General features: G+C 40.4%; 1 protein-coding gene across 1 annotated transcript in view; it reads right to left on the bottom strand.

Moving 5' to 3' along the window:
* Positions 1-24,821, bottom strand: part of DSCAM (DS cell adhesion molecule) — a 678,525-nt gene that overhangs the window by 219,865 nt on the left and 433,839 nt on the right. Inside the window, exon 11 of the mRNA XM_052645681.1 lies at positions 10,040-10,213. Within this exon, the coding sequence (XP_052501641.1) occupies positions 10,040-10,213 (174 nt within the window). The remainder of the gene's footprint in view (positions 1-10,039; positions 10,214-24,821) is intronic.

Here is a 24,821-nt window from a genome sequence, read left to right on the forward strand (position 1 = left end):
TGTGCCTACTCAGTCCTGTCCTGCTCTTTGCGACCCCATGGACTGTAGCCCTCCAGGCTCCTTGTCCGTGGGATTTCCCAGGCAAGAGTACAGGAGCGGGTTGCCATTTCCTTCTCCAGGGGATCTGTCTTCCCAAACCAGGGATTGAATCCACGTCTCCTCCATCTCCTGCATTAGTATGCAGACTCTTTACCACCAATCTACCTGGGAAGCCCCTGTGCTCCCCCATAACAGTCCCTAAAATCAGCAGCTAAATGGACAGATGCACACATGTGAACACCTAACACCTGGGTGCTGGAATCACTTGGCTAAGCATGTGGGGATTTACATAAATAAGTGGAAATAAATATATATTTAAAGGCCCACTGCTCACACCCTCTCTGTCTCTCTGATGCAGCCACATCTGGAGCTGCAAAGAACAGATGGCTGGTCCCTGCCCTGGTGGCCACGGGCACCCCTCCATGACCCACCGTTGCATTGCAAATGTTCATCAGTGTTTTCATGCACTGTCTTTGGACATGTCCTAACATGAGTTGTTCAGATTGTCCCTGAGGAAGGTCAAACCTGGGAGTCCCCAGGAGAAAAGTGAGCTTATAGCCCAGATACCTGCATGCAACGTGGCATTAACTGTCACAGGGGAACCTCCAAGCCTCCCCTTGCCATAAGCTTTTTCCATGCACCTGTTCCACAAGGTGAATGGCAGACCAGATGAATTGGTGGAGCTTGTGATAAAACTGGTCTGGTTTTATTTATTTACCAGGGAACTATTTAAATTGGGGTATGAATTAGTAGTAAAAGCCTATTAGCTTCATCTACAGAGAGCAGAGTTAAGGACTGCCAAGGCAGTTAGAAAATTAGAGGGAAATTCTAGAAAGAAGGGAGTTACAGAGAGTGAAAGTCCCAATATTTGCATATATTATCTGCCCAAATCTTGGATGACTACTAAACAATGCAAAAGGCCAAAGGGTGACCAAGAGGGGGCTCCTGTGGGCAGCTAGGCAGTGACCAGGTGGGTCTGCAGGCATCTCAGTGGATGCCAGTATGGAGGGCAACAGATAACTGAGGACCCAGAGTGCTGGTACCACCACCCCCAGAAACCTTGGAACAGCAGACTACCCCGAACTGGCAAAAATAACTTCAGCTGCTGAGTGGAAGGGTGCCCCTAAACAGAAGGAGGAGGAAAAAGAAGTAAGGAGGGAAAACACATGTTCTTTCCCACAGAGGAATACTAGTCTGGTGACACTGAAAAGATGCTGTTGGTGTCCTTCACTCTCCATCCACCAGGGACTGACCCCCGCTCTGGGATGTGCCCGAGGTCCTCAGCTTGCCACTGACCCTCAGCTGTCAGTCCTTTGCAGACCCCCGCTCCCCTAACCCAGAGCAGCGTGCTGGATGAATTCCGGTTTAGACTGGGTTGCTCAACCCAAATAGGACCCCTCCATCCCTCAGGGGTGTTGTGCTCAGCCTGACTTGCTGGGAGAGGAGCAGCGATGGTGGAATTGAGTCCCGTGACCTGCTGTCTGCTTCCTATTTAGTTTGGACGCTTCCAGCTGTAAATGAGAATACCCTGACCCATACTGGCTGAGACAGCAAAGCCATCAAATAACTGGTCCTCTCAGACAATGATGAAACCGAAGGTGGGGAGATTGCAAATGCAGATTAGGGACAAATCTCTACTTTTCTGCTTTTCTTTTTAACAGTAGAAAAAGCACACAACTTTATTCAATTTTACATGCAAAGGAGTTCACAGGAAAAAAAAATGAAGCTCAAAGAAATGGCTAGACTCAGGGGCTTATGTATCCTTTTAACAAAAAAAGAGGGGTTGGGCCTAAAGGGTCGATGAATTATGGGGAAGTGGCTAGGAAATATACGGGGTTACTAATGGAAAACAAGGACTTTTTTTTGTTTTTATTCTACCTTCCTTTATGTATTGGTTTTATCCTCAAGAAAATGCCAGTGTCGCCACGAATCAAGGTGTCACCTCCAGATAGGGTCAAGAATTAAAAGATGTGTATCTCTTGCAGAGTCTACTATGAAGACTAGGGAAACCTTTTCAGAATGATCACACAACTTTTCTACATTTCATTGACCAAAACTGGTCACATGCCCATCCTTAAACCAATCGTGCTCAAAGGGAATAGGCTGCCCTTGGTTGGTTCAGACTAGAGTTCACATCCACCTGTTCAGACAGGTTGGGATTTGCCTGCTGGGGCAGGTGACCTAGCTGCTGTGTTTGCTCTGAGTCAAACACAAGACTTAGCCAAACATCTCTACTGTCGCTCAGTGCATGCAGGGATATCATTAAAAAGTGCCACAAACTGGAGGCTTAAATAACAGAAATCTATTCTGCTACAGTTTTGGAGCCAGGAGTCTGAAACCAAGGTGTGGGCAAGGCAGTGTTCTCTCTGAAGGACTGAGGGAAGAATCCTTCCTGCCTCTGCTGGCTTCCCTTGGCTGAGGAAGCCCAAATCCAATGTCTTGTCTTCAGATGGCTGATTCCCTCCATGTCTGTGTCCAAATTTCCCCTTTTTGTATGACACCAGTTCTACTAGACTGAGGTCCACAGGACTCCAGTAATACGTCCTTCTACATAGTTTATCTATTAAAAATCCTATTTCCAAACAAGGTTATAATTGAGGGTACTGGGGTTAGGACATCAACCTATGAATTTTAGGAGGACACAATTTAACACTTTATATTTAGAGAGGAGGGGAACTGAAATTGAGGCTGGCGACAAATCGTAGTTGCTCTAGTAGCCTTCCCATCTCACAGATCCCCTCTTAACACCAAGAACCTTCAGCTGGTGGGACTCCAGGCTCAGTGAAGATGTGAGATGCAAACGTTCAGCTGCTCTCCCTGGCAGGAGCCAGCACCCACCATCGGCAATACAGCCACTTGGCGGGGGGGTCCTGCCAGCTAACAGGTCCCTCCACTTCTCCATGCTTCCTTTTTCAGGCTCTGCTCCATCCTCTGCTTCTGACACAGACATCATCACGAAAGCTGCAAAGTTGCTTTTGTCAACTGGACTTTAGATGGGAAGGGCAAGGGCTATGAGCCTGCACATACATGTATGTGTTGGATACTGTGGAGATGGGCCCCACAGTTAGGAAAGTGTGTAAACTGGGTGATTTTGAATCAGGACATCTTGTAGTCTGTTGGAGGCACTGATCCATCTTGGGGGGTGTAATTTAGGAATGATGATGATGACACCAGTAGTCACAGCCTCCAGCTCAACGACAGCTGCCCTCACCCTGCACCAACCACGTGTCTGGCTGAGCCCTCACACTTGATGGTTCACTGCAGCCACAGAGAGAGATGTGTGTACTGTCTCCGTGTTTCACAGTCCTGGAGAGAGGGTGAGTCACCTGCATAGCGCGCTGGGCTGGACCAGACGGAACCCAGGCAGTGGGTCTGGAGCCTGACGGCTGATCGCAGGGTGTTTATACATGCCTTTGATCCATTTATGTTTCACCAGCCCCAAGGCTGCACTACGAATGTGGATGTGCTCTTTCATGGGATAAAGAAATACCAAAACCTAGTTTTCCGTAATAGCTAGTTTGCCATGGGTTCATGGTTGTTTATTCGTCTTCCACCTGCATGACCCGATCGTTGTGGGCTTGTAGCTTCCAGCCCGATGTTCTGAGATATTTGCCTGAAAAGTACAACACACAGTCTTCATTTGAGGCCATCTGGGCTTTGATTTTCTAGAAAAGTCATGCTGACCTTTTTTGCATCACAAATCCCTTTGAGGATATCATGAAGGCTACATGCTCCACTCCCCCCCTACCCCAGATAAACACATACATTTTTACATATGGTTTCAAGGGACTGCATAACCCCATGGCCTCATTCACAGTCCTCCAGGGCTCAGGAATCCAGGTTCAGAAGGTTTGATTTAGAAGCTCTCTGAATTAAAATAATAGAGGGAAAGTAGCATTAGCATTAGCCTTGGAGAAGGCGATGGCACCCCATTCCAGTACTCTTGCCTGGAAAATCCCATGGATGGAGGAGCCTGGTAGGCTACAGTCCATGGGGTCGCTAAGACTCAGACATGACTGAGCAACTTCATTTTCACTTTTCACTTTCTTGCATTGGAGAAGGAAGTGGCAACCCACTCCAGTGTTCTTGCCTGGAGAATCCCAGGGACGGGGGAGCCTGGTGGGCTGCCGTCTGTGGGGTCGCACAGAGTCGGACGCGACTGAAGCAACTTAGCAGCAGCAGCAGCAGCATTAGACTAAGACACACATAAGCTATCTTGACAGTTTAAGGGACACAAAATTTTAAATAGGCCCTTGGACAGTAAGGAGATTAAACCAGTCAACTCTAAAGGAAATCAACTCTGAATATTCATTGGAAGAACTGATGCTGAAGCTCTAATACTTTGGCCACCTGATGCAAAGAGCTGACTCAATGGAAAAGATCCTGATGCTGGGAAAGATTGAACGCAGGAGGAGAAGGAGGTGACAGAGGATGAGATGGTTGGACAGAATCATCAACAGGAATGTGAGCATGGTCCAGAAGATGGTGAACGACAGCAAGCCTGGGCTGCTGCAGTTCATGGGTTCACAAAGAGTCAAACACGACTGATCGACTGAACAACAGCAGAGTATTCAAATGTGAGTTTGCTACTTCTGTGAGCCCCAAACAAAGAGAAAACGCAAACCTGCATCTCTTATGCTTGGAGTACAGAGTGGCCTTTCAGAGTGACCAGGGGAACCTGGGAGCACCCTGTGGGATGGCCTCAGGCCAACATGACCTTTCTGGGGGTCAGCCTGGGGTAGTGCGCCTTCCTCCCCCCAGAGCATCACAGGGCAAGGCTGCAGGTGTTCGTGGGTGAACCTGTGGGTCCTGAGGTGGCGCATGAGTGCAGGAAGTTGCAGGGTTGAATGGACTGTCCAAGGGTGGATATGAACAGATTCTATTTGGGGCGGTGGTGTAGAGTGATGAAATATTGTATTCCACCCCAACACCCACTCTGGCAATAACAGGACAAGAAGTAGCCTGAGGTCAAATCATGTTACTGTCCAGAAACAGCCAGGACCTGGGGACTGTCTGACCGGAGTTGGTGCAGGCACACTCAAGCGTCCCTACATTCTGGGAACATGGAGATCAGATGGCATGGGACCCAGGCACCTGCTTGGAACTGGAACCTATGGGTGGATTCTGGGATCCAGAGATGGGGGAGGGTGGATTCCACAAGTAACAGACTCTCCAGGGAAGTGCCTGCTCCTGTTTGATGAGGGATGCTCTACTGCACAGCATGTGGGGATTAGAGGGACCTGTGAGAGTGGTGGATGAAAAAAGAGCTGCCTGGTATCGTGGGCTAGAGATCCACATGGAAAGCAGTGTTCCGGAGGCACACAGGCTCAGATTGGCCGGGGCAGAAACCTGGGACAGTGGAGGCTGCAATTTTGGCACCTGAGAAGATAGCTCTTCCACTTGAAAGATTCCACAGCTTCAGGAATTGTTATCTTAGCATGAAAGACCACATTCCCCAGATCCCAAGTGGTCCCTGATGTGGGGGTGGGAGAGACTTCTGCAGCCCCTGATGGTCCTGGGGTGAGGGGTGTAGCATGGTCACCAGAGGCCACATTTGATTCAAAGTCAAGCCTAGTTCCCCTGTCCTTTTTGCCGAAAGTCCTGAACATTATCTGGTGTTTTGGGTCCCTATCCCTGGGATGATATTTCATAAATGATAAATCAGCATTGAGATGATAATGTTGAACCAGAAGCCGGAATACCAACAAAGCTGGAAGGATATGCACTGATTATTTTTTTATCTCACGATGGCTTTCTATCTCATGACCTTTGATTCCAAACATGGTTGCCCGCTCTCTTCCCTTCCCATGGCCTCTTTATGTCTGACTCCAAAACGGGAGACAGCAGGGAGGCACTCATAAAATTGCTTTATTATTAGACTGGTGGGTTTTGAAATCATTGGAGCGGTGGTAAGAAAACTTCCCAGACAGGAAACCCAATCTGCGCCAGGACTTGGTTCCCAGCATCCTCTGCATCCTCCTCCACACCAGGCTCTAGCAGTAGTGTTCATGTCTTTAAAGTGTATGTAAAATCCAGCGCCAGCCTCCCTGGGCATCCAGAGTGTTCATCTGAGAAGCTGCCTTAGTTTCCTGACAAATCCGATTGGGTAGAAAGCCCTGTCCTATTGCATTTAAAAATATTTGCAGACCAGTTTTTTTTTTTTTTTTTTTTAATGACTTACAGAAAAGAGAGAATACTTGATATTTTTACTGAAGGCAGTGCAGTTTCTTTTGAAACATTAAAGAAATCGTGCCTGATGCAAGCCTGGGTAGCATCAGATAAGAAGAGCCCAGAACCTCTCTGCTGCAGTGTCAGGTATAATCCCGCCATGGCTGCAGGGACGTACCATCCTCTTGCTTGGCAGCTGGGTACCAACTCTGACTGTGCCAGGCCAGAGTGGAGGCCCTCCGTTCCCACTGCCTCCTGTTTTCCTGGTAAAAACTATCTACACACCAACTGGCAGGTCTCCCATGACCATGTGCTGAGCCTAAACCTGTCAGTGTTTACAGACTTAATAGTGTTGTTAAGCAAGTACATAAAGAACAAGTACAAGCCATCCCTCTGTTAGCTGTTGTCTTTGTTTAAATGATATCACTGGAGCAACAGAGTCACTGTATATCCTCTGTCTCTGTGCTTTTACATCTCTTTGTGAAATTATGTTTTTGTTTTTCAGAGTTTAAACATTATGCTTTTAGAGGGTTAAAGATACCAGATGCCTGAAGTTGAAATTATGTACAAAGCTTGTTGTTCAGTCACTCAGTCATGTCTGACTCGTTGCGACCTCGTGGACTGCAGCATGCTAAGCTTCCGTGTCCTTTACTGTCTCTTGGGGTTTGCTCAGACTCATGTCCATTGAGTTGGTGATGCCATCCAATTATCTCATTCTCTGTCATCCCCTTGTCCTCCCGACTTCAATCTTGTACAAAGCTACCCGAGGGTTATCAAGAACTGGTAAAATGAATTATTTCATAAATGCACCTCTCTGCTAATAGTCTGTATGGTTTGAGAGACAGAAACTAAGATTGGCCGGCTGTAAGAACATCTGTCTTTGATGAACAAACACTTACTGTGAATTTTTTTCTCTGGTCCCCTCCACCCCTGGTACAACATTCAAACACAGTCACCTCTCACTTTGAGTCTTCTGATCTCTTAAATCTTCTCTCTCTCCCTCCCGTGCCTCTGTTTACCCTCAACAACTCTATTTTTCGAACTGCATCCTTCAGGACTAAACTCTGGCGCCCTGGGTACTGTTCTGTAGTCACTGATTCTACAGGGGATGGGAACCTGTGTGTTCCAGGTGTCCCACCTTCTGTCCTGACAGGGGTGCCCTCTGCTGGACCAGAGCTGTCCACACCCAGGCCTGATGGTCCCAAGGAGGGAAAGCCCATTAAGAGGAAGTGGACATCTTTGTGGTCACATGTCTACTATAATACCAGCATCAAAAGTATGGAGAGAGATGTGGGGAAACCTTCAATTTCTGCATTTTCAAATTCTACCCATTTTTAAAGATTTTTTCACCCTGACACTTTCCTTAATCTCCTCAAAATGATGGTGCTGTCCTCCTAGGCATCTCTGTGCACCTCACTCTTTTCCTTGCACTGTGATTAGCAGGCTCTACTCCTGCCTTGCTGTCTCCTTTCTCAAAACATAAATTCTTTCATTCATTAAGGGCAAGGTCCATGGTTGAGTGTATTTATGTCCTTCAGAGGGTTCTGTATCTATTAGAGTCTAGATATGTATGAGTGGGACAGAAAAAAAATTTTTTTTTAAATATGTTATTCTTAAACACCTTGCTCGGGAGATGAGTGGTAATATTAATGAATGTGATTTTTTCAGGAAGATCCCCTAGAGAAGGAAATGGTAACCTACTCCAGTATTCTTGCCTGGGAAATCCCATGGACAGAGGAGCCTGGTGGGCTATAGTCTAAGGGGTCGAAAAGCGTGCGACGCAACTTAGCCACTGAATGACCACCACCACCAGTGAAATGCCTCAGTCAAACATTTGTTAGACTGGTGTAACTCAGTGAGCCAATGGTTTTAAAATGACCGATATAGTGTGTTACAGGCTTCCCTTGTGGCTCAGCTGGTAAAGAATGCACCTGTAATGCGGGAGACCTGGGGTCAATCTCTGGGTTGGGGAGATCCCCTGGAGAAGGGAATGGCTACCCACTCCAGTATTCTGGCCTGGAGAAATGTACTGTACTGCACATATGCTGTATAGGCCATGGGGTCACAAAGAGCGGGACACAACTAAGTGACTTTCACTGTCACTTTCATCATGTGTTACAAAATCGTGATTGTGTAAAGTTTCTATTCAAAGGGCAAGAAAGACCAATGGAATAGTGTAACCAACTATGAAAATCCATTAATGTTATTTCAGATTCCACATGGCAACTATTTTCTGGAAAACAATGACTGGTTGAGTTCTGGTATAGAATCACTGAAGAATATCCACAATTATCTGAGAAAGCTACTAAAATAGTCTTTCCTTTGCTGACAATATGTCTGTACAAAGCTAAATTTTCTTTATTCATTCAACCAGAACAATATATTTTAACAGTCTAAATGTAGAAAGACATATCAGAACTGAACAGTCTTCTAAAACCATATTTTAAAAGCATTTGTAAAAATGTAAAATGATGCTCCTGTTCTCACTTATTATTTTGGAAAACAGAATCATTTTTCATTAAAATATGCTATTTTTTGCATGCAAAATTTTTTAAAATGTTTAAGCAATGCAAAACACATTCTTTTTGTTGGGGAAAGATGGATCAATATTGGTCAATGTTGGTCCTCAAATCTTGAGTTTCCTTCATATTTCATCAATTTATTATTTTTAAAAATTATCACTTCAACTTTGGATTTAAGTGACTTTTTGTCCTCTAATTATTGCAAATCAGTTTCTCTAGAATACGACATTTAGCAGTCAAAATTATGTATTGATATGTTCACAATGTATTAATATTTCAAAACAACCTTATTTCAGAACTATAATCTGTCCATGATACAAAAGTATAGCAATAGATAGCTTGATATTTTCATTGTCGCATTAGAAAAAATAGATTAACTGGAATAAATTCTTAGTAAAATAGACTGGATACTAGACTTTGTGTAGCTAGTCTTTAAGTCTCTGTCTCTCTCACACATAGCACTGAAATTCACTGTGAAGTCCAATCTCCTAATAAATAATATGGTAGAGATCCTTGAAAACCTGTACACAGCATAGTTAAAATAAACAAGAGGAAGTCTGATTAAAGCTTGTGGTCAGGAAGAAATCTCAATCTATCCAGTAGAAAAGCATATAAATGAAGAAAGACGTAAGCCACTCACTATAAACTGAATGTACAACCATTTGCCAGTGAGCAATGCTCAGTAGAAGCTGGTCTACTTTATGTCCTTTCTTTGGTGGTTTAGCGACTGAAGTATAAAAATAATTTCACCCTTTCCTATAAGATCTGTCAGCAACATGGACCCTAAGTATAGTCCTACATGCTTTATCTTCTTGTAGGGATGTATGTTGATAAAGAGGTTTCCAGTTTCTTGATTTTACAGTGATCTTAAAGAAGGAAATCAATGGATAAGCTTGCAAATGACAAAAAGCATGAAGGGACCTCTGAAAAGAACACCTCTGAGACCATGCACTAGGCTTTTCCGTGATAAAATCAACAGGAGCGAAATCTGGGTGCCAAAGGCAGCAACCCACTCATCTGCTGGGCTGCTTAGAGCCTGGACCCATGGCCAGGGGAGAGGAGGGAGGGAAGCCCAGGGTTCCTTGCCCTGGACACATATTCTGATGCACACTCTGCATATTCTGACAGTCACTGGACTTCTACTATCCTCTTCAACTGTATGTTTAAGACAGGAAAGCATCAACCCCCCCCCCCCCCCCAGCTGCAACAAACCACATTTTGCTCTGTTTTTAAACAGTGTGCATGGAGACCATTGAAAATGGAAGCCCCAGAGCCCTATTTAGGTAAAATGAAGAGCTCGTCTTCCTTACTTTTCACCGTGAGGTACATGGACTTGCTGACGTCCGCGCCCACATCGTTGCTGACCTTGCACAGGTAGTAGCCACTGTCTTCTTCCACCACGTGCTTGATCAACAGAGACCCATTGCTGAGGACCTGAATTCGGCCATTCAGGGCAATCGGTTGGAACTGGGGAACCCCAGCACCTGGAATAAAATAAAATAAAGAGGAATGGTGATGCCAACAGAAGTAAATACAGGGAGACAATAAACTCAAGGTCATCAGACCACAAAGGGGAGGTGACAGATGCTGAACAGACATCCTAGCAGACAGGCACCTGACGGGCCAAAATTTTTTTTTTTTCTTTCTTCTGATAATGAAATTCTTGTTTAGGGAGAGACATGTTTATTTAAAATGATAGCATTTCAAACGTTGAGATGAACAGTAAGAGACCTTACAGATAGTTTCCACATAAAAAGCCAGATTTGATGAGCCTTAACTGGTTGATAAATTATTCACAGGAATCACAGTAGAATGACTACAGAAGTAGACATCTTGTGTGTAACTAACTTAATTTGTTGTGTTCCCAGGGACTTAAAATGAATGTAAACAAGAGTGCTTCAGGGGGAGGACATTTGAAGACTTCCCATGATGCACACATCTGAGACTACAAGGTGAATACCAATATCACAGACTTCCCTTCTAAGTGTGGTCTAGAAATACAATGTACTATTAATACCATTTAATGTTATTAAATAAATGTTAGATCATTGCACTAAGACAGAGCACAATTAAAACACCTTAAAGTGCTTGCATTCAAGGAGATATAGCCCAGATGTCTATGCTATGATCATAAATGTGATCCAGATAAAAGGTCCATATGAAACTATTTTGAAAAATAAACTTAGAAATAATAAGACAGAAGATAAGGGAGGTTTCTGGGAAAACAGTAGTTGGATGAATCAGATGATACTACTATGTTGCTTTTTCCCATTCTGGGACTTAGGAGGTTGTGGTCTAGGCCTTGAAAGGCTAATAGGGTTTCTCTTATATTCTGATCTGAATCTGAAGATTTGGGGAGAATATCCACAGGTGAAGACAACTCCATCTTTCTAGAGAAAGCCCGAAGCATGGGCCAAATATGTGCTCTAGAGAAGAGCTGCTGGTTTCTGTGTGCCCAGAACCTACGTGGGACCTGAACAGGTGGGAGGTCACACACTCATGTGGGAAACTTCAGACTTTGTATATGGGGAAATGAAACGAGAGGGGATACACTTCTTCCTGTAGTTTCCCCTGTAACTCATCATTTACTTATTGGTGTCCTTCAGGTCACAGTAGCAGAGACTCCTGTTGTGCCTTCTCTTCCCTGTTTCAGCTCCACCAAAGAAACAAAGGAAGTTAACTATGTATCTAAGGGGACCTCCACAATGAATCTGAAAGGCAAGCAGCATCAAAGCAGGTAGGTTCTACCAAAAGAGAACTTCTAGAGAAGATACATGAATGAGATCAAATTTAAAAAACAGAATTCCATTTCTGAAAAGGATGAAGAAAGACACAAAAGAATATCACTTCCATTCTAACCACCAAAGGGAGATTGTTAATCTACAAAATCATACTTTTCTTGGAATGAATCACAGAGCAGAAGTCACAGGCAACTGGGTAAAGTCAGTCGCAAAGAATTTAAAATATCCTATAAGGAGCTATGGCATATGTAAACAATCTCATGTTTGGTAGAGAATGAGAGGACAAGATCCTGGACATACAAGCCGGAAGAAGTAAAGAACTGGAAATAAGTATAGCCCAATTCAATTTCTACTCTTTTATGCATCAGAGTATTATAAGATAATAAAATGTTGTAAGATACAAAAAAAGAGAAATAAGCAAGCCAAAAGGACCAGAGAGGAAATCATCAACAGTCTTGAAAGCTTAGTATGAAGCTATCGAATAAGAACTTTATGACAACTATGACTAATAACCACAGACAGGTAAGGGATTCAAAAAGAACATTAAAACCATACAAAAGAAAAAGATAGATAAATAAAATGTTAGAAACAACATTTCTACAATATTAGATGTAAGGAATTCCTTAATCTAATCAACAGATTGAATACGGTAGAGAAAATAATTAATGAACCTGAAGCTAGCCCAACAGAAATTATCCAAATTAAAACAAAAAGCGCAAAAGAGTGAAAAAGACAGAATAGGATGTCCTAGAGCTGTAGAACAATATCAAATATTCTAACATTGGGTAGTGACAGTCTCAAAGAGAGAAGATAGGGGCAGAAGAAATAATATTTGAAATACAGATGACTTTAATATCACTATCAATCATTTTGACTGAACTGAGATTTATAGAACTCTACATCCTAGAACAGCAGATTCCATGCTGGTTTTGAGTGCATATGGAACAGTTACCCAGAGAGATAGTATTTTGGGCCATAATAAAAAGTTCAATGGATGTTATCAGATAAATTAATACAGATTATGTTCTAGTTCCAGAGAAAACATCTATTTCTGCTTTATTGACTACGCCAAAGCCTTTGACTGTGTGGATCACAATAAACTGTGGAAAATTCTGAAAGAGATGGGCATACCAGACCACCTGACCTGCCTTTTCAGAAACCTGTATGCAGGTCAGGAAGCAACAGTTAGAACTGGACATGGAACAACAAATAGGAAAAGGAGTATGTCAAGGCTATATACTGTCACCCTGCTTATTTAACATATGCAGAGTACATCATGAGAAATCCTGGGCTGGAGGAAGCACACGCTGGAATCAAGATTGATAGGAGAAATATCAATAACCTCAGATATGCAGATGATACCACCCTTATGGCAGAAAATGAAGAGGAACTAAAGAGCCTCTTGATGAAAGTGAAAGAGAAGAGTGAAAAAGTTGGCTTAAATTTCAACATTCAGAAAACTATGAGCATGGCATCCGGTCCCATCATATCATGGCAAATAGATGGGGAAACAGTGGAAACAGTGGCTGACTTTATTTTTGGGGGCTCCAAAATCACTGCAGATGGTGATTGCAGCCATGAAATTAAAAGACGCTTACTCCTTGGAAGGAAAGTTATGACCAACCTAGACAGCATATTGAAAAGCAGAGACATTACTTTGCCAACAAAGGTCCATCTAGTCATGGTTTTTCCAGTGGTCATGTATGGATGTGAGTGTTGGACTATAAAGAAAACTGAGCCCTGAAGAATTGATGCTTTTGACCTATGGTGTTGGAGAAGACTCTTGAGAGTCCCTTGGACTGCAAGGAGATCCAACCAGTCTATCCTCAAAGAGATCAGTCCTGGGTGTTCATTGGTAGGACTGATGTTGAAGCTGAAACTCCAATACTTCGGCCACCTGATGTGGAGAGTTGACTCATTTGAAAAGACCCTGTTGCTAGGAAAGATTGAGGGCAGAAGGAGAAGGTTGATGACAGAGGATGAGATAGTTGGATGGCATCACCAATTCAATGGACATGGGTTTGGATGAACTCTTGGAGTTGGTGATGGACAGGGAGGCCTGGTGTGCTGTGGTTCATGGGGTTGCAAAGAGTTGGACACAACTGAGTGACTGAACTGAACTGAACTGATGTTCTAGTTCCACAGAAAAGCTAACATTGAGATCAATAACAGAAATGTATCTGGGAAAAACCTCAAATATTTGAAAATTAAACAATGCAATTCTAAATAACTCATGAGTCGAAAAAGAAATCACCAAAATAATTAGAAGATACATATATATATAAATATACATATATTCTTGAGTTGAATAAGAATGTAAATACAATATATCAAAATGCATGAAATGCAGTTAAAAGCAACACTTAGATGGAAGTTTGTAGCATTAATGTTTGTATTGGAAAAGGAAAAAGATCACACACCAGTGATCCTCCTTCAGAAGCTCTTCAAAAAGAGCAAATAAAATCCAAAGTTAGGAGAAATAACGAAATTAATAGAGAGGAAAACTGAAATCAATGAAATAAAAAAATAGAAAAAAAACTAAAGAAAAAAATCAATAAAACAAAAATATAGTTCTTCAAAAAAAATATGATAGATAAACCTCGGTCAGGACTGATCAAGAAGAAAGGAGAGATATAAGCTACAAATAACTACCATGAAAGAGGCTATCACTGCAGCCCTTACTTGAATTAAGAGGATAATAGAACATTGGGAATAATTTTGTGCCAATAAATTTGAAAAGTTATATTAAATAATAAATTTCTGGGAGAAAACAAACTCTCAAAGAACAGTCTGGAAAAATTAGATAACCTTAATAGTCCCATAGCTATAAATACATTTAATTTATTGTTAAAAATCTCCCACAAGAATATTTAAAGCTGAGACAGCTTCAGTAGTGAGGTTAGCTAACATTTAAAGAAAAAAAATACCAATTTTACATGAAGTCTTTCAGAAAATACAAGAGGAAGGTGTACTTAATCATTGATTTTATGAGGCCAACATCATCTCGATACCAAAATCAAATAAATACCTTAGAATTACTGATCAAAATCCACAACAAACTCAGACATAAAAATCCTTAACCCAACATTAGCAAGTTAGGTTTATCAACATAAAAAAAAAATATGTCATGACCAAGTGAAATTTAATCTAGGAATGCAAGGTTGGTTTAAATTCAAAGATTAGTTAATGAAATTCTTCATATTAACAGACCAACAAAGAAGCACAATATGATTATTTGAATGGATACAAGGAAAGAATAAAAAATATTTTCTAGAATTCAGCAATCTGATAAGACCCTGATAAAAATCTCATAGTAAACTAGTTGTAAAATGGAATAACTTGAGAAAAGATTTGCAAAAAGTCACAGCTAGCATCATTTTTTTTACTCAATTGTAAAAACTAAATTATTTTCCACCAAAGATCAAGAAAGAGACAAGGAGTTCTGGTCTTGACCTTTTTATTCAAGATCATTCTGAAGATTCTAGCAAGAGCAATAGAAAAAGTAAAAGAAATAAAGTGCACATATATTAGAAAAGAAGAATGGAACTGCCTTCCCTCATGGATGACATTTATAGATGATCAAAAGTGCCTATAAAAAAGTTGCTAGAAAAATAAGTGACTTTAGCAAAGTCATAGAACACATGGACACATCAAAATATAAAATTTAAAGCTAATTGTATCTATATATGTAACAGGCGATTGGAAACTGAAATTTTTAAAAAGCAAAAATGTTGAATTAAAGCATGAAATATTTAGAGATATATTTTAACAAGATAAGTGCAAGATTGGCCTACTGAAAACTGCAAAAGTTGTTGCTAACAATTATATAAGACCTAAATAAACGGAGATGGAGCATTCATTATACAATATTCATGGATAGAAATTTTCAATATTTTCAGTGATTGGAAATATTTTTCTATAAAAGGCCAAATAACAAATATTTTATGGTTTGCAATCTGTCACAAATATTTTATGTTTGCAAGTCTGTGACATTCCTTATTTCTGTCACTGAAGCATGAAAGCAGTGATAGAAAATACACGTGTGTGTGGGTACTTAGTTGATCAGTCACGTCCGACTCTTGTGACCCCATAGACTGTAGCCTGCTAGGCTCCTCTGTCCATGGGATTCTCCAGGCAAGCATACTGGAGTGGGTTGCCATTTCCTTCTCCAGGGGATCTGCCCGACCCAGGGATTGAACCCAGGTCTTCTGCACTGGAGGCATACTCTTTACTCATTGAGCTACGGGGGAAGCCAAATACATAAATCAGCACAATCATGTTTCAATAACATTTATTTACAAAAGCAGGTTTTGAGCAGGATTTGACTTGTGGTTCAGTTTGCTGACATCTGATTTAAAGGTATTACTGATTAAAAAAAAAAAGTATATGGATGTAAGTGAAAGTGACTCAGTCATATCCGACTCTTTGGAATTCTCCAGGCCAGAATACTAGAGTGGGTAGCCTTTCCCTTTGTCAGGGGATCTTCCCAACCTCAGGTTCAAACCCAGGTCTCCCTTATTGCAGGTGGATTCTTTACCAGCTGAGCCACAAGGGAAGCCAAGAATACTGGTGTGGGTAGCCTATCCCTTCTCCAGCGGATCTTTCCAACCCAGGGACCGAACTGGGGTCTCCTGCTTTGCAGGCAGAGTCTTCACCAACTGAGCTATCAGGGAAGCCCATATGGAAGGATGTAAAGTTAGAGGAGTGGTATATACTAACAATACTCACACATCTGCTTTAGTTCTTTATCTCATATATAATGTATGATAATTTCTGTGGTGGTGAATAATTTCTGTGGTGGATTTGACAGCATTTCATAACATCATTCTAATAGATAAATGGTTTTAATTCATCTTATTTATAAATAAATCAGGGGTAAAAAAAACATTATAGTAGTTTTTAATGTTGAGTTTGCCAAAAAATTTGTTTGGAAAGATGTCATACAATAGTCATGGAAAAATGCAAACAAATGTTTTGGCCGACCCAATACTTTCAGTGTTACTTTCTTCAGTATCAGCTACTGATTGTTTCATAAAGTAAGATGAAATTAACAAAATTATTCTTATTCCTACACCTTTTACTACTTGGGAATAGACCAAAAAATTATCAAAATGCATAACATGCAAAATTACAACAGAAACACATACAATATTAATTAAAACTTAATTCATATGAATATTCACAGAATATTTAAACAGATGTCTGATGATTAATGAACATATCTGCCATAAGGGTGGTGTCATCTACGTATCTGAAGTTATTGATATTTCTCCCGGCAATCTTGATTCCAGTTTGTACTTCATCTAGACCAGAATTTTGCATGACATACACTGCATATAAGTTAATTAAGCAGGGTGACAATATACTGCCTTGGCGTACTCCTTTCCCAATTTGGAACCAGTCCTTTGTTTCATGTCCAGTTCTAACTGTTTCTTCTTGACATGCATAAAGGTTTTGCAGGAGACAGGTAAGGTGGTCTGGTATTTCTATCTGTTAAAGAATTTTCCAGTTTGTTGTGATCCACAGTCAAAGGCTTTAGCATAGTCAGTGAAGCAGAATTAGTTATTTTTCTGGAATTATCTTCCTTTTTCTATGATCCAATGGATGCTGGCAATGTGATCTCTGGTTCCTCTTCCTTTGCTAAGTCCAGCTTGCACATCTGGAAGTTCTTGGTTCATGTACTGTTGAAGCCTAGCTTGGAGGATTTTAAGCATTACTTTGCTAGCATGTGAAATGGGTGCAACTGTGCAGTAGTTTGAAGATTCTTTGGCATAGCCTTTCTTTGGGATTGGAATGAAAACTGACCTTTTCTCCTTTAAGCACATGTAAAATTGTGCTTTGTCTTTACAAAATAGTGTTTACTGTCCAATTACTAAGCATCCACTATGTGGTGGATTCAGGGCAATTTCCTATGGTTACAAAAGGTGGTGTCCTCTTTGTCAGTTTCTCTCTCTCAGGTCAGAATCCTCACTCTGGGGAAATGTGAGCTGTTATATTGTAAGCTTCCCTGTAGAAAGATTTCCTTGAGGGTTTTCTTCAAACAAAGTTCTGTGAGAAGCTGGATCCTGCCAGCAACCACGCAAGTGGGCTTGAACTCTGAGATGACTGCATCCCTGGGCGGAAACCTGACCGCAGCACTGAGAGACCTTCGTCTAAGGACTCGACTAAGCCGTACTCAGATTCCTGCCCCAGAGAAATCGGAAGATCGTAAGCATGCATTATCATTGTTAAGTCACTAAGCTTAGGGGTAACCTGTTACACAGCAAGCAATCTCCAGTACACTGTGAGAAACTAGGCAATCAGGAAGGCATTCAGTTCCTCAGTTTCCTTACCTGTGAAATGGATTAATCATAGATCCTCCTTCATAAGGTGGTAGAGACATTTAAGTTCTTAACCTACGGTAGGGCATAGAGCACGTACACACTATTGCTGCTTGTTTTTCCTAATTTCTGTTCTAATTATTTAATCATTTAATGCTAGTTGACTTTACATCTTTCCTATTCCACAAGACCAAGGACCTTGTTTCAGTGGACCTCTCTGCTTATCCATCAGCTCATCAATAGAAAGATATAGTGAAAAGGAGGCTTTTTGGTAAATCCCTGGAGTGGAATTCTGTATATTAAACTGTTAAATTGTACTGTTAAGTTGCTTAGTAAAAGATGGAGCTATTTTATCTCCACTGGCTGGGGTTCATTTTTTTCCTCAAACATGTGCACTATTACTCTTTTTGATCTTATCAATATGATATATATCTCATTATTTTAATTTACATGATTTTACTAATTTTTGTATTATTTTTTGCTTTGCTTATAGATATTCAGTCACTAAGTCATGTCTGACTCTTTGAGACTCTATGAACTGCAGCACACCAGGCTCCCTTGTCCTTCAGTGTCTCCCAGAATTTACTCAAATTCGTGTCCATCAAGTCAATGATGCTGTATAACCATCTCATCCTCTGCCACCCCCTTCTCCTTTTATCTTCAATCATTCCCAGCATCAGGGTCTTTTCCAAGGTGTCAGTTCTTTGCATCAAGTGACCTGATTGGAATTTCAGCGTCAGCATCAGTCCTTGTAATGAATATCCAGGACTGATTTCCTTTAGGATAGACTGGTTTGATTTCCTGGCTGTCCAAGGGACTCTTAAGAATCTTCTCAGAACTACAATTTGAAAGCATCAGTTCTTTGGTGCTCAGCCTTCTTTATGGTCCAACTCTCACATCCATACACTACTGAAAAAACCATAGCTTTGACTATACAGACCCTTGTTGCAAAGCGACATCTCTGTTTCTTATTATGCTGTCTAGGTTTGCCATAGCCTTCATTCCAAGGAGAAAGCATCTTTTAATTTCACACCTTCTGACCTGGGGAACTCATCTTCTGGCATCATATCTTTTTGCTTTTTCACATTATTCAGGGTTATTGTAGCAAGAATGCTGGAGTGGTTTGCCCTTCACTCCACCAGTAGATTACATTTTGTCAGAACTCTTCACTCTGACCCAACCATCTTGGGAGGCCCTGCATGTCATAGCTTCATTGACTTACACAAGCCCTTTTACCACAAGGCTATGATCTATGAAGGGATGCTTATAGATAAGTGAGCATCTTTTAATGAATGCATCAGTAATTTGTACTTGTTTTTTGGTGAACATTATGTCTATATTCTTTGCTATATTCATATACCTACTGGATACATCAGTAACCTCAGATATGCAGATAATACCACATTTATGGCAGAAAGTGAAGAACTAAAGAACCTTTTGATGAACGTGAAAGATAGAGTGAAAAAGCTGGCTTAAAACTCAACATTCAAAAAATGAAGATCCCATCACTTCATGGCAAGTAGATGGGGAAACAATGGAAACAGTGAGAGACTACTTTTGGGGGCTCCAAAATTACTGCAGATGGTGACTGCAGCCATAAAATTAAAAGATGATTGCTCCTTGGAAGAAAAGCTTGACCAACCTAGACAGCATATTAAAAAGCAGAGACATTGTTTTGCCAACTAAAGTCTATCTAGTCAAGGCTATGGTTTTTCCAGTAGTCATGTACGGATGTGAGAGTTGGAGTATAAAGAAAGCTGAGTGCTGAAGAATTGATGCTTTTGAACCGGGGTGTTGAAGAAGATGCTTGAGAGTTCCTTGGATGGCAAGGAGATCAAACCAGTCCATCCTAAAGGAAATCAGTCCTGAATATTCACTGGAAGAACAGATACTGAAACTGAAACTTCAATACTTTGGCCACCTGATGTGAAGAACTGATTCATTGGAAAAGACCCTGATGGTGGGAAAGATTGAAGGTAGGAGGAGAAGGGGACGACAGAGGATGAGATGGTTGGATGACATGATCGACTTGATGGACATGAGTTTGAGAAAGCTCTGGGAGTTGGTGCTGTGCAGGGAAGCCTGGCGTGCTGCAGTCCATGTGGTCGCAAAGAGTTCAGTGGAGTGAACTGAACTGTTGGATTTTGTCTTTTTCTTCTTTTGCCAAAGCATTTTGAGTCCTAAAAATGATTCTATATTCCTATTTTTAGAAAACTTTATTTTTCTTCATGTTGTTTCAATCAGGATTGCATTTTGGATATTATCAGCTACCTTTTCATCATTTATTGAAATGATCATCCTTCTTTTTCTTATAAAAGTTTATTGCATCTTTTAAGGTGCAAAAATTATAAATTCATAAATTATAAAACTCCTTCTTATGGATCATGTGTTCATTATGGTAAGGATAAATACTATTGAAACTTAAAAATCAGAGGAAAAAGCCTTTGATTTTTATTTATGTGCTTAATTTTGGTAAACTGTTTGAAAAATCTATAAAGGCTGTCATTGCCTTTCTCAAAGTTAAGTGCAAATTAGGAGCCAGATCTAGACTAATACACACAAGCTGAAAATTCAGTCAAATGTAGGATTTTTAAAATATATCCATAAGGCAGCAAACCAGGAAATCTGAAAATGCTATGAAATTTATAAATTATATAAAAATGTGTTACAAAGCCCTGAAACATCAAAATGCTGATAGAATGTGAGAAATTTTTAGGACTGTTCATGTCAAAAACACAAATGTTTTCTTTTCCTTGAATAATTTTCACCAGAGAAATACTTACAATATTTGACCCATTCATAGTAAAGAGTTACAATAAAATTCAGCTTCATTGCTAAGCTTTCTCAGTTGAGTAGCTGAAAAAGATTATCTATTAATTCCTATGTGGACTGAGAGCAGTCTCTTCACTACTAAAAGATCCTAGTGGAGACAGAGACAACGTATAAGTGCAGTTGAATACCATTTTTTCATCAGAAAATGAACCAAACTTGATGGGATATAGCATTTACAAATGTGATCATGCTAAACAGAGCCATTCATCCACCATATGAACAACAGTTTCAACGGTGAGCACATGTTCAATTAGAGGAAAAGTGGACTTGGGCCACGACTTGACAGAATTACAGTTCATCGACTTTAGATGCATCATTATTGTAAAGAACAAAATTTAACACAGTGCACACTCTATTTCAAAAATCTGCAATCCTGTTAGCATAACATAAGCACTTTGGGTAATGAGCTAGAAGATAACACTTACAGAAACCAGAAACCATTAATTAAAACTTGGTCAGTTTTCTGTGGCTAGTTGAGGTCAAGTGGGGACCATTTTAGTGCTCCATTACATGAAAAGAAAGTGTTCACATATTATGTAAGGCACACACTGAATGACTGGGTCTGTTCCTACTGCGTGTCCCTTCTTATTTATTGAAAAGCTATGCCTAGCAGAACTTTCAAGAACTGAGGAGATGGAAACAGGAAAAAGAGAAACCAAGTATTGCCAAGTAATCCTGCTTTGAAGGCAGCAGTAAACACCATCTTTGTTTCATCTCTGCTTCCCTTTGAGGTCTTTGTGGGTCTATAGGGAGACGATTTGACCAAGAATCAGAACTGAGTTCTAATGGTATCTCTGAATCCTTAGGAACTGGGCCCTTGAGCAAGTATTAGCTTATTCTGTCTGCATCTTTGATATCATCATATATGAAATGGGAAGAAGAACCCATTTCTAAGCCATATAGATTGTTCACACAAAAGGGAACAAGACTGCATGAATGCAAGTAGGCATCAGTGCCCATATGCTGGAACCAGAAGATGCTGGTCAATGAGAACACTCAGAGAGTTTCCTGGAAGGTGAAAGATGATTTTTGTGTAGGAGAAAATAGGAAGGATATGGCTTTCTCCTCCCTAGGCTGCACACTAGATGACCGGGCTGTACGTTATTTCTCTCTTGCACCAAAGAATCAAAGCATAGTCCCTTTCTTTTTTTAAATATATATTTATTTATTTTAATTGGAGGCTAATTACTTTACAATATTGTATTGGTTTTGCCATACATTGACATGAATCTGCCACGGGTGTACATGTGTTCCCCATCCTGAACCCCCCTCCAACCTCCCTCCCCATCCCATCCCTCTTGGTCATCACAGTGCACCAGCCCCGAGCATCCTGTATCATGCATCGAACCTGGACTGCCAATTCGTTTCACTTGTGATAATATACATGTTTCAACGCCATTCTCCCAAATCATCCCACCCTCTCCTCTCCTACAGAGTCCAAAAGACTGTTCTATACTGTGCCTCTTTTGATGTCTCGCATACAGGGTTATCATTACTTTCTTTTTAAAATCCATATATATGCATTTGTATACTGTATTGGTGTTTTTCTTTCTGGCTTACTTCACTCTGTACAATAGGCTCCAGTTTCACCCACTTCATTAGAACTCATTCAAATGTATTCTTTTTAATGGTTGAGTAACATTCCATCGTGTTTATGTACCACAGCTTTCTTATCCATTCATCTGCTGATGGACATCTAGATTGCTTCCATGTCCTGGCTATTATAAACACTGCTACAATGAACATTGGGGTACAGGTGTCTCTTTCAATTCTGGTTTCCTTGATGTGTATGCCCAGTAGTGGGATTGCTGGGTCATAAGGCAGTTCTAATTCCAGTTTTTTAAGGAATCTCCACACTGTTCTCCATAGTGGCTGTACTAGTTTGCATTTCCATCAACAGTATAAGAGAGTTCCCTTATCTCCACACACTCTCCAGCATTTATTGCTTGTAGACTTTTGGATCATAGCCATTCTGACTGGTGTGAAATGGTACCTCATTGTGATTTTGATTTGCATTTCTCTGATAATGAGTGATGTTGAGCATCTTTTCATGTGTTTGTTAGCCATCTGTATGTCTTCTTTAGAGAAATGTCTATTTAGTTCTTTGGCCCATTTTTTGATTGGGTCATTTATTTTTCTGGAATTGAGCTGTAGGAGTTGCTTGTATATTTTTGAGATTAATTCTTTGTCAGTTGCTTCATTTGGTATTATTTTCTCCCATTCTGAAGGCTGTCTTTTCACCTTGCTTATAGTTTCCTTTGTTGTGCAGAAGTGTTTAGTTTTAATTAGGTCACATTTGTTTATTTTTGCTTTTATTTCCAATATACTGAAAGGTGGGTCATAGAGGATGCTGCTGTGATTTGTGTCTGAGAGTGTTTTGCCTATGTTCTCCTCTAAGAGTTTTATAATTTCTGGTCTTATGTTTAGATCTTTAATCCATTTTGAGCTTGTTTTTGTGTATGGTGTTAGAAAGTGTTCTAGTTTCATTCTTTTACAAGTGGTTGACCAGTTTTCCCAGCACCACTTGTTAAAGAGATTGTCTTTAATCCATTGTATATTCTTGCCTCCTTTGTCAGAGATACGGTGTCTATAGTTTCATGGATTTATCTCTGGGCTTTGTATTTTGTTCCATTGATCTATATTTCCGTCTTTGTGCCAGTACCATACTGTCTTGATGACTGTGGCTTTGTAGTAGAGCCTGAAGTCAGGCAGGTTGATTCTTCCAGTTCCATTCTTCTTTCTCAAGATTGCTTTGGCTATTTGAGGTTTTTTGTATTTTCATACAAATTGTGAGATTATTTGTTCTAACTCTGTGAAAAATACCGTTGGTAGCTTGACATGGATTGCATTGAATCTATAGATTGCTTTGGGTAGTATACTCATTTTCACTATATTGATTCTAAATCCTGACAAAGATGCCACAAAAAAAAAAAAAAATAAATAAAATAAAAGAAAGAAAACTACAGGCCAATATCACTGATGAACATAGATGCAAAAGTCCTTAACAAAATTCTAGCAAACAGAATCCAACAACATATTAAAAAGATCATACATCATGACCAAGTGGGCTTTATCCCAGGGATGCAAGGATTCTTCAATATCCACAAATCAATCAATGAAATATGCTACATTAATAAATTGAAAAATAAAAAAACATATGATTATCTCAATAGATACAGATAAAGCCTTTGACAAAATTCAACGTCCATTTATGATAAAAATCCTCGAGAAAGCAGGAATAGAAGGAACATACCTCAACATAATAAAAGCTATATATGACAAACCCACAGCAAACATTATCCTCAGTGGTGAAAAACTGAAAGCATTTCCCCTAAAGTCAGGAACAAGACAAGGGTGCCCACTTTCACCACTACTATTCAACATAGTTTTGGAAGTTTTGACCATAGTAATCAGAGCAGAAAAAGAAATAAAAGGAATCTAAATTGGAAAAGAAGAAGTAAAACTCTCACTGTTTGCAGATGACATGATCCTCTACATAGAAAACCCTAAAAACTCCACTAGAAAATTACTAGAGCTAATCAATTAGTATAGTAAAGTTGCAGGATATAAAATCAACACACAGAAATCCCTTGCATTCCTATACACCAATAATGAGAAAATAGAAAGAGAAATTAAGGAAACAATTCCATTCACCTTTGCAAAGAAAAGAATAAAATACTTAGGAAAACCTAAAGAAACAAAAGACCTATATATAGAAAACTATAAAACACTGGTGAAAGAAATCAAAGAGGACACTGATATATGGAGAAATATACCGTGTTTATGGATTGGAAGAATCAATATAGTGAAAATGAGCATAGTCCCTTTTGACCTTATGGAGAAAGCAGTGTTCTCCTGAGGAAAGGACCTATTTTCCTTTCTCAGGGAGAGGGCTTTCCTGCTCTGAGAAGAGTTGATGGGTTGAAGGGAGTGAGTAGACACAAAGATGGGGTGAGGATGGGATAAATAGAATAAGTGCCCAAAGAACAGCAGGTGGACCTGTTTCAGGTGTGGTTGTGAGAAGGGAACCCTTGATCGGAGACAGAGGGCTGGGTTCTAGGAGTCTTGTTCCAGAGAAGAACTCCAAAGTGGACAGAGGCACAGTTCTGAGACACGGGTCCAATTTCAGGCTGGGGGACTATTCCCAAACCCAAAGAAAGAAGCTTCCATATGGTACACAATGCTCCCATCACGCTTTG

This window comes from Budorcas taxicolor, chromosome 1 (assembly GCF_023091745.1).
Source record: "Budorcas taxicolor isolate Tak-1 chromosome 1, Takin1.1, whole genome shotgun sequence".
In the NCBI taxonomy this organism is placed as follows: Eukaryota; Metazoa; Chordata; class Mammalia; order Artiodactyla; family Bovidae; genus Budorcas; species Budorcas taxicolor.